This window comes from Glycine max, chromosome 3, assembly GCF_000004515.6.
Source record: "Glycine max cultivar Williams 82 chromosome 3, Glycine_max_v4.0, whole genome shotgun sequence".
Classification (NCBI taxonomy): Eukaryota; Viridiplantae; Streptophyta; class Magnoliopsida; order Fabales; family Fabaceae; genus Glycine; species Glycine max.
In genome coordinates, this window is record NC_016090.4 from 2,889,314 (window position 1) to 2,904,295 (window position 14,982).

At 31.3% G+C, this 14,982-nt stretch overlaps 1 protein-coding gene and 1 pseudogene across 1 annotated transcript; both read left to right on the top strand.

Annotated features, from left to right (window-relative positions):
- The first annotated feature begins 5,241 nt into the window (after nt 1-5,241).
- Nucleotides 5,242-7,372, top strand: LOC100788616 (pentatricopeptide repeat-containing protein At2g45350, chloroplastic). Its single transcript, XM_014773457.3, has one exon. It carries the CDS (start codon nt 5,455-5,457, stop codon nt 7,321-7,323), a length of 1,869 nt encoding a protein of 622 aa, XP_014628943.1. The 5' UTR covers nt 5,242-5,454; the 3' UTR covers nt 7,324-7,372.
- A 3,896-nt stretch (nt 7,373-11,268) lies between these two features.
- Nucleotides 11,269-14,038, top strand: LOC102670272 (probable leucine-rich repeat receptor-like protein kinase At1g35710; annotated as a pseudogene).
- Nucleotides 14,039-14,982: the final 944 nt, after the last annotated feature.

Genomic DNA, 14,982 nt, shown 5'->3' on the forward strand with positions numbered 1-14,982 from the left:
TATATAGAGATAATTAGATTGATATCCAGATATATAAATATGATAGATCAAATAATTTAAGATGTTTACATTTCCTATATATATATATATATATATATATATATACATATATATATATATATATATATATATATATATATACATATATATATATATATATAATCAATTTTGATGTATATAGATGAGCTTACAAATTTGATTTGTTACTATTTTAATACACCAATTATCCAACTCGAATCAAGTAGAATTAGTATGAACAATAGAATCGATCTAAGGATAAAACAATTAAAACTTATACTTTAAACGTCCCATCAATAAAAAATATTTATTATTGATTTTTATAAAATAAAAATTGTTACATATTTTGATAAAAAGACTCAATATATAATACTCTCTTTTAAAATAATTTTTTTAGGTCTCTCTACCGTTAGATGGATCCTCATGAATGATAATTTTTTAAAAAAATATATAGCACACTTACATAACTAATACTTAAAACCTCTTTCTTCAGAACAAAATTAAGTAACTCAAAACATTTGTTAAACTAAAACAATTTCACGATTAATCCATATGCTCGAAGATAAATTCGTATTTTAGACTCTACTTTACTCATTGAATTTTTTATTTTTAGTTAACTACACAAAAACTTATAATCTAATGATATCAGCTGGAGGGTTAGCAAGTTGTGGAGCTTGTTAGACAATTTGACGCAAATTGTTAGCAATTTTGCACATTTTCATTAATTAAGTATATGCTCCAGAAGTAAACAAGCAATGCCATAGAAATAGACCAGCGAATGATGACAGTATGACTAACACCCTAGTGTAGCTTCTTTTGTCCTTTTTTGTGTATCTTAAATAATTGATGTGAACATTAACTATGTTAAACTAACGATGATTCCATCGTTTTCTATTAAGTCAAAACGACTTATCTCCCTTTTTTATTTTTTTATTTATTTTTCCTTTCTTGTCTCAAAGGATGTCTCGTAATAATCCAAGCTACTTGCAGCTAAAAACAAAACTAAACTTCAAACTTGGGCTAATACTTATTCAAAAATATAAAACTAAAAGAAAAACAAAGTAAATGCCATGTATTGTTTTTGACAAGAGAAAAAAAGGAAGAAGAAGACATGTGATTGTTAATTTTGTATTTTGAAAAGTCAAATCTTTTTGGTTATAACATAATAATATTTAATTACAAATCATTATATATAATAAATTTATTAATTTTTATAAAATTATTTCAAAAGTTGTATCAACAGTGATTTATGTTGGATGATAATTATTTAGACGGTCATTATATCATCTTTAAACTCTTTTTTAATAACTAATTTTAAAGTATGAATAGTTTAAATTTATGAAAAAATAAAAAAATTAAAATATTAAACAATGACAAAGACACGTGTAATTAACTAATGAAATTGAGAGGTTTTAAAATATTAAAACAATGACAAAGACAAGTATCTTAAAAAGAAGAAAATACAATATGAGATATTGTCATTCTTAAAAGTAATAATTTTATTTTATTTCTCTATTATTATATATAAGTGTTTGAGAGAGAGAAATAGGAAATGTTAATAGCTAATATGGGGGTAGGTCGTACCAATCGTACACCTTTAATAATCGAATAATAATATCCTAAAATCAAGTGGTTGTCAAAATTAGATTTCTTATTATCATCTTGACTTTAAGGGTTTTTTTTCTTCTTTTTACTGCAACTTGACTTAAGGTTTGTATGAGACTTAATTTCAAATTAAAAGTGAGCTTATGTAAAAAAGAAAAAGAAAAAGTGAGCCTTGTATTCTAAGAAATAATGTTTATACTACTTTATTTACATTAATCTTCATGAAAAAGATCAAACAAATTAATGAAGAGCAGAAGAAAATCCACGGACACTAAGAAGAAATATTGTAGCAAGAAATCTAAGTATTATAAAATAGAGTAGAGAAAACTTTATTTATGGTGTATAGATATGATCATATGAAACAACTTTAATTGTGGCCGATCGTTAGAGAAGTTGAAGAGAGAGAGGGGGCCAGAGAAGGGTTATCAATTAGTGAGAAGGAGAGGTTCACTTTAACAGCAATGGAGTACTGTGCTAGCAAGGGGTAGAAGAGAAAAGGCATACTTACAATTCAGTGATGAATCCAGAAATTTTCTTTAAGAGAACAAAATAATGGTCTATAACATATTTAGGGATGGAAAATATTATAACTTTTACAAGATAAATAATCTCATGATAACAAAAGTTAAAATATTTAAGTTTCTATAAATTTTAAATAAAATTGGTAAAATTTATACTGATATTTTCTCTTTTCTCTTTTTATAATTATTTACGTTCTTTTTTAAGAAAATAATTTTATGAGGACAACATTTATTTTTCATGTGACATAAACAATAATTATTTAATATATTTATTTAAAAAAATTACTTAGTGGGTGAGACAATTGTCCTCATAATTAACTATATATGTAGATCTGTCGGCATGCAAAAGAAGAGGAAGATGATGAACAAGAAAATAAAATAATTGTTAATTGGGAAACAAAAGAAAAAATAAGTTTTTTTTTTAACTGTTGATGTAAATGTATACAAACCTAATAGTCTAAAAAAAGCATTTCTATTGTGGAAGATATGTGAAGCGCTCTTTCATGCTTATTAGAATCCTAGATGAAAACATAATCTCACTTCTTAACTGGCAAAAACTTGTCTTACCATACATATAGACAAAAAAAAATATCTAGTATATGATCGGATTCACCCAAATTCTCTATTTTGAATATTGTTATTAATACATTATCAAGACTAATAATAAATAAACAAAATTTATTACAGACCTAAAATAACATTTATTAATTTATCAGAAACTAAAATAAAATATAAAAAAACATATTTTTTTTATTTTATTAGAAATTCAAAAAAAAATAATCATTAGATACCCAAAATAAAATTCATTAATTTATAAAAAATCTAAAACACATTTTTCCCTTATATTTAATATCCCTTCCGCCTCCCTCCCACATCCCCATCCACAAAATTAGGTATGTTATATGGATAAATATGTTTTTGTCCTCTCAAAATACATTAAAAGTTAGATTTAGTCTTTATAAAAATTAATATGATTTTAGTCCTTTTATAAAAAAAAAGTGCAGTTTTGAATTTTTATAGAAATTAAAACTATGTTTTCAAAATATTTTAAAAAACAAAAAACATATTTTATCCAAAGTTAAATTTGTTTGGGGTGTATTACGTTTTCCAAATTTTAAGTATTTATATATATATATATATATATATATATATATATATATATATATATATATATTTTGAAATATAGAAAATGCGATATTTTCACAACGACTTTGATTCATCAGCTACTTCTTTTGGTTTAAACTTAAAAGTACCTTTTTATTTATTTGGTATTTCTTTATGTTTTAATTAATTCCTAGTGTCTTTTTTACTATTCTTCTGATTTAAAATTTTTACGTCATTGAAAAGTAGCATTATTTTTTCTTACTTTGTGTTTTGACTGTTTTCTCTATGTTTTAAATTTCTTATTAAAGGAATACAAAAGGGACAATGAAAGGAACACGAAACCATAACAGGAGATTTAAGTCCTTCACAGTGAGCTGAGCTTCATGTAATAATAAGTCTATTTTAACTAAACTTTAACAGTATAGTTTGGTTTCAATATTACAGATATGAAACAATTGACCTTGTATCCAACAATTCTGGTCAACGTACATCTAAATCTAAATCAAAATATTAAAAGTTCTATAAAATAAATGCATGAAATTAAGTAATGGATGAATCTGGTCCCCTCAAGAAATACAAATTCATTCATGCCATTCAGCTTATAAAAAGTCTACTATTATGATGTTCGCAGCCACAAAACGTAGTTTAGCATCCCTAAATTAGAGTCTAAAGTTTATGTTTCAGCAATTAATGTTATGGGCCAATAGTGTAGAAATAAGACAAGCAAAATAAATTGCTATTCAACATTGAATAATCCTTTGGACATTGCAAATGTTAATGATGCTAGTGGTACTAAACAATGTCTAAGAATACACAAACATAATTTATGATGAAGTGAATTTATTTCCAATTAGAAAGTAAACGACATTTATTAAGACACAAAATTCAAAAGGACATATTACTCCTTGTGAACGAATAAAGATTTTCATGTATCTGCAATAATCTTTCTCTAAGTACTGTACTAATTGCTAGTACAAAGCACGAAGTATCTGCATCTAGGAATACTACAATTATCGAGAGTTTGGCCAAATTCAATGGACTAATCAATTGTGTTCTTAAAGGCTTGATCAAGCACTAATGTAAAAATATCTTGGCAAAAATTATCTGCCATTGCAAACAAACAATTAACATTTCAAGCAAAATTAGAAAGAAAAATGCCAAAAATCAGAAAATAGATAAGCCCTCCTGGAAGACAAGGCTTAGAAAATTTTACCAATCATGACACTAGCACTCTTATATATCAACACATTAATACTTATTATTTCTCTTTTTATTACATTAAATCACTTATCATATTTTTACTTTTTTAATTCTCTTCTTCTCCCTCTTTCTCATTCTATGTATCAAATTGCAACACACCACACAAGTGCCATAAATTATTTTCCTTTTTATAAAGCAGCATAGAACCGCAACTAAACCAATAAAAAGTTGGTCAAAGTTAATAAGAATAGACCCTATATCTCAAAGTGAGTTGAAATTTGGATATAAGAATTTTATTGCTAAATAATATGTAAATATCTTTATAAATATTTTTTAAATCCTGCCACTTGTCATGACTTTAGAGTCTAAACAAATTTACTTAAATTTTTATTTTTTTAAAGAAAGACCAAAAAGTACAAGAACATAGACTAAAAATAAATATTTATTTTGATTTTTGAAAAAATGAAAAATTTAATTCAATCTCCAAATATGTAAAAATGTGATAAATTAATTCTGTGTTAAATTTGTATGATCATTTTATCATTAAATTATAATGTTCAAAGATCATATAATAAGATATATTTTTTTAAAATTAATTTGACATTAAGTTATAAATTTTAAAAGTCAATTTGTCATTCTATTATCTAGATGACTAATCTATCACATTTTTTTATATATTTACAAAATTTAATAAATTTGAAATTTTCATTTTAGAAACCCATTTATCACTTTGTCACTTGCACTTTTAGTGACCACTATGGATATTTACCAAAAACAAAACAAAAAGAGAAAGAAACAGAAAAGATTAAACATCCCATTCCCTCTTCCTTGGGAACAAAGATAACCTTATCCAAATGGGAGGCAATGAACCACCCTTGATGGATGAAACCAGAGGACTAATGCAACACCATTCCTTAACCAAATTCGATGACTCAAAACATCAAGCTTTACACTTAACAGCTACAACTTTTGTTACCAAAAAACAACCTCAAAGTTTGAGCCATTGATGCTTGTGTGTGCCACTAGTTGCTCATCACACCAGCCATGGGCTTCACCCATTCCCACACTCACCACACTCCCAAAATGCACAACCGCAGAACACGTGAACCAGCTCCACGCACGCATGATCACAACCGGGTTCCTCAAAAACCCTTCCCTCACCGCAAAACTCGTTCTTTCTTGCATTTCCTCACCCCGTGAGCCTCTTGTCGAGTTCGCTCGCTACGTTTTCTTCAAGCACCACGCTTTTCGCGATTTCCGTGATGACCCTTTTCTCTGGAACGCTCTGCTCAGGTCCCACTCTCACGGGTGTGACCCCAGAGGGGCCCTAGTTCTGCTCTGCTTGATGATCGAAAATGGGGTGCGTGTGGATGGGTACTCGTTTTCGTTGGTTCTGAAGGCTTGTGCTAGAGTGGGTTTGGTTAGGGAGGGAATGCAGGTTTATGGGTTGTTGTGGAAGATGAATTTTGGGTCTGATGTGTTTTTGCAGAATTGTTTGATTGGGTTGTTTGTGAGATGCGGGTGTGTTGAGCTTGCGCGCCAGTTGTTTGACAGAATGGCTGACCGGGATGTTGTTTCGTATAACTCTATGATTGATGGGTATGTGAAGTGTGGGGCGGTGGAGAGGGCGCGTGAGTTGTTTGATAGTATGGAGGAGAGGAATTTGATTACTTGGAATTCAATGATTGGAGGGTATGTGAGGTGGGAAGAGGGGGTGGAGTTTGCTTGGAGTTTGTTTGTTAAAATGCCGGAGAAGGACTTGGTTTCGTGGAACACGATGATTGACGGTTGTGTGAAAAATGGGAGGATGGAGGATGCTCGGGTGTTGTTTGATGAGATGCCGGAGAGGGATTCGGTCAGCTGGGTTACCATGATAGATGGTTATGTGAAATTGGGTGATGTTCTTGCTGCGAGGCGATTGTTTGATGAAATGCCGAGCAGAGATGTTATTTCTTGTAATTCGATGATGGCAGGCTATGTTCAAAATGGTTGTTGCATTGAGGCTTTGAAAATATTTTATGATATGAAAAGGGCAACAAATGTGGTGCCTGATGATACTACGTTGTTGATTGTAATCACAGCGTTTGCCCAATTAGGACACGTTGAAGATGGAGTTGTGATACATCATTATTTGATGGACAAGGGGTACTCTCTGAATGGTAAGCTTGGTGTTGCTCTAATTGACATGTATTCGAAGTGCGGTAGCATTGATAACGCTATCTCAGTGTTTGAGAATGTCGAACAAAAATGTGTTGATCATTGGAATGCTATGATCGGTGGTTTAGCTATTCATGGAATGGGTTTAATGGCTTTCGATTTTCTCATGGAGATGGGAAGGCTTTCTGTTATTCCTGATGATATCACATTCATTGGAGTGTTGAGTGCTTGTAGGCATGCTGGCATGTTGAAGGAAGGACTGATATGTTTTGAGCTCATGCAAAAAGTATACAATCTGGAACCTAAAGTGCAGCACTATGGATGCATGGTGGACATGCTTAGTCGCGCAGGGCACATTGAAGAAGCCAAGAAACTCATTGAGGAGATGCCTGTTGAACCCAATGATGTGATTTGGAAGACCTTACTCAGTGCTTGCCAAAATTATGAAAACTTCTCTATAGGAGAGCCTATAGCTCAGCAATTGACTCAGCTATATTCATGCAGTCCAAGTTCCTATGTGCTCCTGTCTAATATTTATGCCAGTTTGGGCATGTGGGACAATGTAAAGAGGGTTAGGACAGAAATGAAAGAAAGGCAATTAAAGAAAATTCCAGGTTGTAGTTGGATTGAACTGGGGGGAATTGTTCACCAGTTCTCTGTACAAGATAGGACACACCCTCAGGTTACTGAGATTTATTCTTTGTTAAGTAGCTTGTAAATTCCTATTTCGAAGCTGATCTATTATGTGATATTGTTTGAGTTGGGAAGTCGTGCAATGTGTATGAAAAGTGTAAAAATAGTTGTATTAATTTTCTTTTCTTTTCTTTTATCCCTGTTAACAAATTTAGCATGTCCATACTTCTTATGGTTAATCTCCCATCTAAATACAAAGAAAATGCAGAGAAATGTTAGTAATAATGTAATATATATTCGGTCATGTAAAAAAGTTGTTATAGTGCAAGCAAGTAGCAACCACTAATAACCATGCACGATCATATCCTGGTGAAGGTGTCTAAACATGTAGTGCTGATGCAGCAATTTTCCAAGACCAAGGTCTGTTCGGATATGGCTTATGCATCCAAAATAGTCATGGTGCTTCTGATTTGGCAAAAACAGCAAGCTGAAGCTCTTGCATTGGCTGAAGCTCTTTATTGATAAAGGAGCTGAATTATCAACATGTTATAATAGAGCTGGACAGCTAGCACGTGGTTGATAGTGTTCATAGCAACAATTTCAATCTGTCTGAATTTGGAGTCGTGTTGCAGAATTGTATACATATTCTTTCTCAAGCCCCTGTGAACTGTCCTAAAAAAATAGTCTAACAAATGAAAGCAGAAAATCAAGATAGGGAGAACTAATAGCAATAGCAACTAGGGATGGCAACAAGTTGGGTCGGAGATGAGTTTGACTCTTCCATTCTTCATCCCTAGAAAAATCAGGATAGCTAAGGATTCAGTATAAAAGATACAGATTTAAAATTTTAATACTCATTCTAATTTTTGTTGGATTTTATCGGATTTAAGAATACTCGTGGGTAATAAGCTATATATATATATATATATATATATATATATATATATATATATATATATATATATATATATATATATATATATATATATATATATATATATATATTTATAATTTTAATTTACTTATATTTTTAAAATAAATTATTATATTAAGTTATTAATTATATTTTAATTTAAAAATATGTAAAAAATAATGATTATAAAAAATTAAAGATAAAGAATTAAGAATTAAACTATATTTTTAGTTAAATGTATAATTTTAAGTTTTTTTTATAGAATTATGATTATTTTTATTATTTAACTATTAAAGTAACTAATTTATATTTTTAAAAATTATAACAATAAAATCTTTATTATATATCATGTATATATGTTGTGACAAAAAACATTATAATGGTAGCATATATGGATATAGTTAGATGTTATGTTTGATTAGACGAAATGAAAGTTGAAAAAATTAACTGGTAGCTAAACCCTGAAAGTTAGAAGGTAAAAAAATTAGCTTATTAAATTATAGATATTTAATAAAATTATCTGTTGAAGTAACGGAAAAGAGTAAAATGACATAAAAGTAATAAAATCATGATTTATTTTAAAAAGGTAATCAATAAATTTGATAAATATATTAAGGATAGAAAATGGAAGAAAAAAAATCAAAAAGTTAGTGTTTTAAAAAACATGAGAAGCTACTAAGAAACTATTACAAAACTTGTTTATCGAGCATTTAAACAAACTTTTATGTTTATAATAGAGTTATAATTATAAACTATCTGAGATGTGTTGTCGAACATAATCTCTTATACATACTCACCCCTTTTTAACATTTTTGGGATAGTATTCATACCCATATTTGGTCAAAGCTAATATTTTCTGTTAAAGTTGGGATAGGTTCAAGGCGATACCGACAAATTTGGATTTATTTGACATCCCTAATAATGACAAATAATACAAAACAAACAAAATTTATGGAAATTTAATTTGTAGTAACCTGCTTATATGAGCCTGTGGCAACCAAAAAATGCTTCTCAGATCAATTTGTTTGTAAATTGTACAGAAAATGCATATATCATCAAATTTTAGTGAGCTAAAAACTTGTGTTTTAATATAAATAAGATTAATTAATTTTGTACTAGTCTTATTTGCTACGTATAGAGTGGATTTAACAAAACCTATTTTGGAGTTGATGTCAGAATCAATTTTGATAGCTATCCATGCTTCATGTTTGACATAAGTTGAAATAGAGAAACAATACTATTGTTTAATAATTTTCTTTTCTTCAAAAATTTGGAGTACACGTGATGAAACAAACCTTTTTGACTATAGATTATAAAATAAATCTTTTCAAAATTTACCCTATTATTTCATTCTTTATTACCAATGTAAACATAGCCTCAGATTTCAAGAACTAAACTGTTGTAAAATCCGTCTCTAATATTGCTTTGTTTAAACCAAAAAAATTGCTTAGATGACAAACGGTATTTCAAACGTTCTCACTCAGACATCGATCGCAACATCGATATTGTACATTATGCTTCCAAATTCCAAAAGCTAAAGTTTACTTTCACAGTCAACTCAGTAGTGACAACTTGATCAACTTTTGGTTTCCATGACTATAACCCAGAAATCTCTTAAGTTAACCCAGAAAGATAGTGATTTTCCATTCCCATGACCAACGACTTTTGCAGGAAATATCAGCATAACAGTTTGATGATGCAGGAACCGAGCACCTTCCCTTAACATGGCCCACTGATTAGTTTTCTTTCAACACAGCTACATTAGATTCAAACTGGAGACCGCGGGTTAAATTGAAACAATCTGTACTAATTGATCTACGTGCTCAATAATCAAGTTAGAGATTTCATATGTAGGACTCATGTCAGTCTGACATATTAGCAACCTTTGTATAAAACCTGAACACAAACCCAAAAAATAATTTATGAATTCATAATTAGATTTGATTAACTTTTGTTTGTTTTTGTTTTTGTTTTTTGGATGCACTTTTAATAGAATGTCTCGTGTAATGACACTAATATATCTGAATACCAGAATTATTTTCACATATATTTAGTTATTCATATCAATGCTTTAGCAGCCAAAAAAATTATTATACGTTTGGAAAAGCATGTAATTTAGACAAAATTTCCTACATTCAGGTTAAGATCACCGAACTACTTGAGAGACAAGAGAGGATGTCCTCGTGAATGGTACTGATGATAATAGCAAATAGCAAATGCAAAAGTAAAAGGGATATTTTTTTCTGTTAGCTTATGTGCATAATAATGCAGCATTGAATTAGATTGAATATTCTCTATGATCTTGAAGTGGTAGAAAGAACAAACTGCAATATGAATACAATTAAAAGCTCATAGCTGAATATTGTTCCACGTTGAGGAGTGTCATGTTGATCTTGCAATAACTAAGTGTTTTCTCAAATGATAGAAATCTTATAACTATATAGTGATAAGTGCCAAATTGAATCAATTTCTAGTTTCTGTTGTCCATTAATCATCAACCTTGTCTAACAAAGTACATGCTGGAGTTGGAAGCATGATTTTCAGCCCCTGATAAGTTTCTTGAATTTGGCATAGTAATTAATTCCATGTGCCTATCATACACGTTCATTCTATCTTCAACATTCCAGTGGTCCCTTAGAATTCCATTGCGCAGAGTGTTTTGCACGTCTATGGACTTAGTCCCACTTTCAAAAGTCATGTTTCCAAAATTTGAATGGAAATTCCAAATTGAAACTATAATTTCAACACGTCAAGATAACCATGCCAATTGCCAGTGTCATATATTTCAAGGTCAGGGGCCAAGAGCATTGTCATTAAATTCAACAAACCATTCAAATTTGTATGTATCACGGAAAACAATAGTTGCAGTTTACTTGCAGGTGGCACTTATTTTTTGTTTCCACCTTATATGTCACATTCCGTGTGCACATCTCACTTGTTCATTCTATCATCAACCAATAATTTCCAATGTATTTGGGCCAAACCGTGTCTCTGAATGTCTGTTGTCCTCATATATTCCACATGGTCCTGTTGGGAACTACTTAGGCTAGTATCACACACACACACATATATATAACAAACCCCATGGCTAATAGCATTATAGCTAAGTTCATCAATAGAAATTTAAGCCATTCAAATTTGAATCAACCATGCAAAACACAAGTTACAGTTCACTGTTAGTGGCTATTATCTTCAGTACCTTCTTTTATGTCTTTTTCCTACAAGGTGTTATCGCTAACACTATGGCAGCTTCTAATTCCTCATCCACAAATGAGGAACAAGAGGCTTTGCTTCAGAGCAAATGGGGAGGTCAAAATATCTCAAATTATTGTAAATGGAATGGTATTGTGTGTAATGAAGCTCAAAGTGTTACAGAGATTTCAACTACGAAATATTTTTACATTCCTCCAACAGAAGCTCATATTCAGAATTTCAATGTGACTGCATTCCCTAATTTAATCCATCTAGACCTTAGTCGATTGGGACTCAAAGGAAAAATCCCCACTGAAATAAGCTTTCTTAAAAAGCTTATCTATCTTGATCTATCCTCTAGTTGTCTTCAAGGTGAGTTGCCTAGTTCTCTTTCTAGTCTCACTCAACTCGAGACACTTAATATTTCTAACAATTTTCTTACTGGTGTGATCCCTCCTACTTTGGGTCAATTGAAGAACTTGACCCTACTTTCCCTTGACTCAAACCAATTTGAAGGCCACATTCCAGAAGAACTAGGGAATTTAAGAGGGTTGAAGCAGTTAACTCTTTCAAATAACTCCCTCAATGGCTCAATCCCTTCTACTTTAGAGCACTTGATCCATCTCAAAGTTTTGGATCTTTCTTATAATAAGATTTTTGGTGTTATACCAGAGGGGATATCTGCACTGACACAACTAACAAATGTTCAACTATCTTGGAATCAAATATCTGGTTTCATTCCATCTGGGATTGGACGAATCCCAGGACTTGGAATTTTAGATATTTCCAACAATCAGCTTGAGGGACCTATTCCATATGGTGTTCTGAACCATTGTAGTTATGTGCAGCTAAGCAACAACTCTTTAAATGGAAGCATTCCTCCTCAAATAGGAAATATTTCATATCTAGATCTTAGTTATAATGATCTCACAGGAAACATACCTGAGGGACTCCATTCTGTGCCTTACCTTAATTTGTCTTACAATTCCTTCAATGATTCAGATAACAGTTTTTGTGGTTTTCCAAAAGACTCATTAATTGGTAATAAGGATTTCCAATATTCATGCTCTTCTCAGTCTTCTGGAGCTGACATTTCTTTAGTAATGATAATTGTCTTTTCTACCTTCAATGGAATGGTTGTTTCAATAGTCCTTGTATGTTGGGGCATTCATGCTTTCTGTCCCCCCCATAATGAGTTTGGAAGTGAGGAAAGAAGAAAGAATGGAGACATGCTTTCAATTTGGAACTATGATGGTAAGATAGCATTTGAAGACATAATTAAGGCCACAGAAGACTTTGATATAAGATATTGCATAGGAACAGGTGCTTATGGGACTGTGTACAAAGCACAGCTTCCCAGTAACAGAATTGTTGCACTGAAAAAGCTTCACAAAGCAGAATCTGAAAATCCATCTTTTTACAAGAGCTTTTGCAATGAGACCAAGATCTTGACAGAAACTCGCCATCGTAACATCATTAGGCTTTATGGCTTTTGTTTGCATAACAAGTGTATGAGTATATGGAAAGGGGAAGCTTATTTTATAACTTGTCTATTGATGTGGAAGCTCAAGAGTTGAATTGGAGCAAGAGGATAAATATTGTAAAAGGGGTAGCCTATGGCTTGGCTCACATGCACCATGATTGTACTCCACCCATTGTTCATCGAGACATAAGCAGTAACAATATTTTGTTGAACTCGGAGTTACAAGCTTTTGTCTCGGACTTCGGCACAGCAAGACTTCTTGATTGCCATTCATCAAATCAAACTCTTCCAGCTGGTACTTATGGATATGTTGCTCCAGGTAAAGTTTTTTTCTTCTTGTTATAGAACCATAAATTCAATTTCTTTATAGATAGTGTTTTGTATTAAAATATTGTTGACAACTTACCTAATGTTTTGTTGGTGCATGTAGAATTGGCTTACACCTTGACTGTGACTACAAAATGTGATGTTTATAGCTTTGGAGTGGTGGTTTTGGAAACAATGATGGGTAGACATCCAGCTGAATTGATTTCTTCTTTATCAGAACCATCCATTCAAAACAAGATGCTGAAAGATATATTGGACTTGCGAATTCCTCTACCATTTTTTCGAAAAGATATGCAAGAAATTGTGCTTATTGTAACATTAGCATTGGCATGCTTGAGCCCCCACCCAAAATCCAGACCATCAATGCAGGAAATAGCTAGTGAGCTTTTAGTTTCCAAGCCACCATTGCTTTGGCATTTTGATGGCATTTCCATCCACCAACTGATGAAGCAAAAAATATATATAATTGGTAGAAGCTAGGATAGTTGTGATGATAATTTAAGATGTGATTGTATTCTGTTACATATGAATTTTACCCTTTTTTTTCAACTTATAAGAACATTTCTTTCCTTTTTTTTTTTTGTTTATTATCAAAAGTTTAGAGTTGAGGGAAGGTTGTTCCCATTCTAAAGTCAGGAAGACATTAATCTTAACAAGAGTAAGCATTTGATAATAGATTACACATTTACACATCAATGAGGAATACATGATTTGGATTTAAATTATGTAGTTGTCATGAGCAAATAAGCAAAGGATATTCAATTATAAATTCTAATTAACGAGAAGATGGTTGACTTTTGTAATAATTATTAGTGTTGACTAAAGACACAACACCTAGCTTCTCTCTAAGCATTCCTTAAAAAAAAAAAAAAGCTTCTCTCTAAGTATATGCTCAATCTCTTAAATTTTGGAAGCTTTGTCAAAATGCTAACTAGCTAGTAGTTGCTGTTGGGAATGTGGGTACCACAATCCCTTTGTGTTTTTCTCCCTCCAACCGGAAAATTCCAGTTAACTTCCCTTTATTCCCTTGATCTCTCGAAAAATGAAATTGTGTCTCAATGTTCTTACTCCTTTCATAAGCCACAGGATTTTTTGCTAAATTTATAGATGATTCAATGTAAATCATCAGTTGCATTCGGCTATCACTCTTCAAGTGTAGCTCCTCTAATTGTGCTTCAAGCCACAAAGCTTGACAAGCTCCATAAGAGCTTGCAATGAACTATGCTTCATAGGATGAGAGTGAAACCATAACACTGAAGCCCTGCCTAACATAAAAACATATCCTATTGTGCTCTTTCTGTCTGTTTTATCTCCAAACTAATCAAAATCAAATGCCCTCTAATTCTGCTTTCTGCATCATCTGAATTGTTTGGAAACAATAGACCATAATTAAGTGTGGCCTTTATGTACCTCAGAATTCTATTTGCTGCCACTAGATAAATGGAAATGGGACTATCCATGAATTACTGATCAACCCAACTCCATAGGTAATATACTTAGCATTGTTATTCCCTTAGAGATCTAACAACATATTTATATAATGTAGCATGAATCTCACCATCATTTTTTCAAGCCTCAAATTGTTCTTTACTAGAGTTAAAGCTGGGTTGCAGAGATAAATATTTAACTTTTTCAATATATCAATGACATACTTCCTTTAGTGTAGCAAATTTCCCTTTCTGGTTGTCACAAATTCAATGGCCATGAAATATGCCAGTATTCCCAGATCATAAATTTGCCTTTACTAAAGTTATAAATATTTTTTTATGATAAATAATATTATTCCAATAGAAATTATTCTCAGTCTCTCAATAAGACTTTTTTCTCAT

What these genes read in the sequence shown, in the direction of transcription:
- LOC100788616 (XM_014773457.3), top strand. Translation starts at nt 5,455, where the DNA reads ATGCTTGTGTGTGCCACTAGTTGCTCATCACACCAGCCATGGGCTTCA.